At 35.9% G+C, this 3,671-nt stretch overlaps 1 protein-coding gene across 1 annotated transcript; it reads right to left on the bottom strand.

Moving 5' to 3' along the window:
* Window positions 1-750: 750 nt before the first annotated feature.
* Window positions 751-3,271, bottom strand: LOC127736584 (uncharacterized). The gene is made up of 2 exons (XM_052247150.1): window positions 2,746-3,271; window positions 751-1,131 (listed from the first exon to the last, which is right to left on the bottom strand). Exons 1-2 carry the CDS (start codon window positions 2,899-2,901, stop codon window positions 751-753), a joined length of 537 nt encoding a protein of 178 aa, XP_052103110.1. The 5' UTR covers window positions 2,902-3,271.
* Between the last annotated feature and the right edge of the window lie 400 nt (window positions 3,272-3,671).

Here is a 3,671-nt window from a genome sequence, read left to right as displayed (position 1 = left end):
TTTCACGCTACAGGTTGTGCAAAATTGACAGATTTTGTATAGATTATGCATGGAAAACGCAATTTTCTGCCATAAAACGAAAACTGCACCATAGAATTTTGAGATAAAACATGAGAAGATAGCTCTAATATTATACTTTCAGATAAGAAAAAGAAAAAATGGGGTCACCGGGCCCGTTTTCTTGCTACATAATAAAATATATAAATTCCTAACACATTCTATTGTAAAAGTAACAATATTTGAATTATCTGCCCTTACATTTGAGTTGCCTCCCCTTATGTGGCAAAGTTAGAAAAAATTGAATCAAACAAAAGTATTCTGTTTTTTGTAAAATACAACCATAAATATAATTAAGCATGTCATTTTCTATATTAAAATGTAAATTCTTACACATGAATTACCCACTACTCTCAAAATTTGCACATTTTATTAAAGGTCTAGACCGATTATTTTCTGGTATTTCAAAATCCAAGATGGAGGAAGACACCCTATCTACCTTAACAGGAGTATTTCCTAATGAATAAAAATTAATACTTTTTGTTACTTCTTCCTTGGGCCCGGTTATTACATTAGGCCTTTCTGTGTTTGCCACTGCATATTTCACATACATGTTTAAACCTACAACGAGGGAAGTAGGGACAGTCATTACCATTATTATAGTATTTACATGACATATTTACACTTCCAATAGTTACATGTGATTGTTGATGTGTTCTCGTGTTAGTGTTTGAAAGTGTAGCTGCATTTGAGTTAATGACCACAATTTTGTGTATTTGTTCTATAACCCTGTGATTGCACTGACACATTGGTTTGTACTGTTGGAGATGTGATGTGTAATAGCCAATATTCACCGTGTATGTTTCCCCAAGATAAATTTGGATTCTTTTCTATTTTTAGCCTAAATTGCTCGTCATAGGTGGCCCAGTTTTCTGACCTCGTTGCCGCTAATCTTATATCGCGCATATATTTTAACAATTCCTGTGCCCGTGTCCTGTATTTCTCAATGTAGACACTCATAAAAACCATGAATGCTGAAGTCCATTCATTTATGGACAAATAAACACCCGACGATCTTTTTTCAATGCAAATTTTCCCCCTTTTTAGCTCACCGGTTATGCCATCACTTGGCGTCTGTCGTCGTCCCTCGTCTGTCGTCGTCGTCGTCTGTCGTCGTCTGTCGTCGTAAACTATTTCAAAAATCTTCTTCTCTGAAACTACTGGGCCAAATACCTTCAAACTTTAACTAAATGTTCCTTAGGGTATCTAGTTTATAAATTGTATCCGAAGTTTTGATCCATCGACAAACATGGCCGCCATGGCTAAAAATAGAACATAGAGGTCAAATGCAGTTTTTGGCTTATATCTCAAAAACTAAAGCTTTTAGAGCAAATCTGACATGGGGTAAAATTGTTCAATTGGTCAAGATCTATCAGCTCTGAAATTTTCAGACGAATCGAACAACCCATTGTTGGGTTGCTGCCACCGAATTGGTAGTTTTAACAAAATTTTGCAGTTTTTATACGCCCGTTTACGGGACGTATTATGGTATACCGTTGTCCGTCTGTCCGTCCGTCTGTCCGTCTGTCCGTCCGTCGTCAACATGTCGGACATTAACTCAAAAACGCTTTTACCAATTTGCATAAAACTTTGGTGAATTATTTATATCTATTGACGTGAGCTCCCTTTTGTTTTTTATAAGTTTTAGATTTTACGTTTCCGAGTTATGGGGTTTTATTCATTAAAAAAAGGGGGATTTTCCAGTTTTCAGACAATAACTCAAGAATGCTTTCACCAACTTGCAAGAAATTGTGGTGAATTGTTCATATCTATTGACATGAGCTACCTTTTGATTTTTATATATTTTAGATTTTACGTTTCCGAGTTACAGGGTTTTATTCATAAAAAGGGGGATTTTCCAGTTTTCTGACAAAAAATCAAAAATGCTTTCAGCAGTTCTTATGAAACTTTGGTGAATTGTTTATATCTATTGATGTAAGCTCTGTTTAGAATTTTATAAATTTTACATTTTACATTTCTGAGTTATGGGGTTTTATTCATTAAAAAAGGGGGGATTTTCCAGTTTTCGGACAATAACTCAAAAATGCTGTCAGCAATTCTCATGAAACTTTGGTGAATTGTTTATATCTATTGATGTAAGCTCCCTTTACATTTTCATAAATTTCTAATATGACATTGAGAATTAATTGAACATTAATTGTTTATAGTCTGACAACAGATTTACTAAGTATTGCGCAACAGCACAGTGTATTGCACAACAGCAAGAAATCTTTATATAAATTCAATTCATATAACCAATTTCAAGTTCTTGACTACATTTATTCAGAAACCTATAATATGTCAAATATTTAATACAATCCAAATTCAGACCTGTATCAAGCTTGAATATTGTGCCCATTTTTGCCCCAACTGTTCAGGGTTGGACCTCTGCGGGCGTATCCAGCTGCGCTCAGCGAAGCAGTTTTTTTGTTGTTATTATTTTGAATAGTATTATAGATATATATAAACTGTAAGCAGCAATAATGTTCAGCAAAGTAAGATCTACAAAAAAGTCAATATGACCATAATTGCCAATTGACCCCTTAAGGAGTTATTGCCCTTTAAAGACAATTTTACACAATTTGTTCATCAAGTTTGCTAACATTTAAAAATCTTCTCCTCTGAAATACAGGTGAGCGATTCAGGCTCTTGAGAGCCTCTTGTTAATTTCAAATCGCCCTCGTCAACCTCCTCCATTTCTTTTTGCGTTCTCAAAAGATAATGAAGCTCTATAAACTTTCCCTCCCAAATCTTTTCCTTAATTTTAAAAGGCACGTGTTCCCCTACTGTGTCATGAATGCGAGACTCTTGTGTCGGAGTGAAATCAATGGAATTATTTGCCATTTAAAAATTTTTGTGTGACGGGTCGTGCCTAAAAGAGGGGAATGCCCGTGCATCCTCCTCCGACTCATTACCTGATGATATTTCAGCATTTTCTTCTGGTCCTTGTGTCTCCACGTGGCCAACCTCCTGTGTTTTCCTGACCATTCTTTTCCGTCCAACTCCGTCCTTCTTTTGAGTGATTTCTTCGTTCCGCACTCACTGTCCTTCTTTCCCGCTGGTCGTCCTCCTCTTCTTTCCAATGGCCCTTGATGGCGATCCCCTGGCATTTCTTTTGTTTGGCATCTTTTCGTTTGAATAATTTAACTAATTTCTGCAGCACCTGCTTTGTTGTCGACAGCAAATTAACAAGTGCCCGATACGGGAATTCCAAAATTCAGATTCACCTGAGAGCGCCATCTATGGCCATGCCAAATATGGCAATGAGCTAAAGGCTGCAACACCCACACACCCACACAAATATTTGATTAAATTAAACCAGATTATTGAAAATATAAAATTTTTATAATCTCCATTATTATTAGATTTAACGATGAACGCGAAGTCAAAAAGAATATTTTTAACGTCGAGCCGGATTGTGTAATTATCGCCACCATCTTGGTTACATTGGTTACAAAAAGTAATTCCGTCAACGTCGTCTATCGAAAAATAAAAAACGTCAAGAGCCACTACCGGAGGGCTTCTTGATCAATCATATAAACGTATTCCCTACTATGCAAATCATATAAGAATTATAACAGAATACAAACCGTCATCATCCGTTTCAGATATTT

This window comes from Mytilus californianus, unplaced genomic scaffold, assembly GCF_021869535.1.
Source record: "Mytilus californianus isolate M0D057914Y unplaced genomic scaffold, xbMytCali1.0.p SCAF_34, whole genome shotgun sequence".
Classification (NCBI taxonomy): domain Eukaryota; kingdom Metazoa; phylum Mollusca; class Bivalvia; order Mytilida; family Mytilidae; genus Mytilus; species Mytilus californianus.
Note: the sequence above shows the minus strand (reverse complement) of the source record. Positions and strands in the feature narration are given on the sequence as shown.

What these genes read in the sequence shown, in the direction of transcription:
- LOC127736584 (XM_052247150.1), bottom strand. Translation starts at nt 2,901, where the DNA reads ATGGCAAATAATTCCATTGATTTCACTCCGACACAAGAGTCTCGCATT. An exon ending in CGCAAAAAGAAATGGAGGAG is followed by an intron (nt 1,132 to 2,745) that starts GTTGACGAGGGC and finishes GGACGACGACAG; the next exon opens with ACGCCAAGTGATGGCATAAC.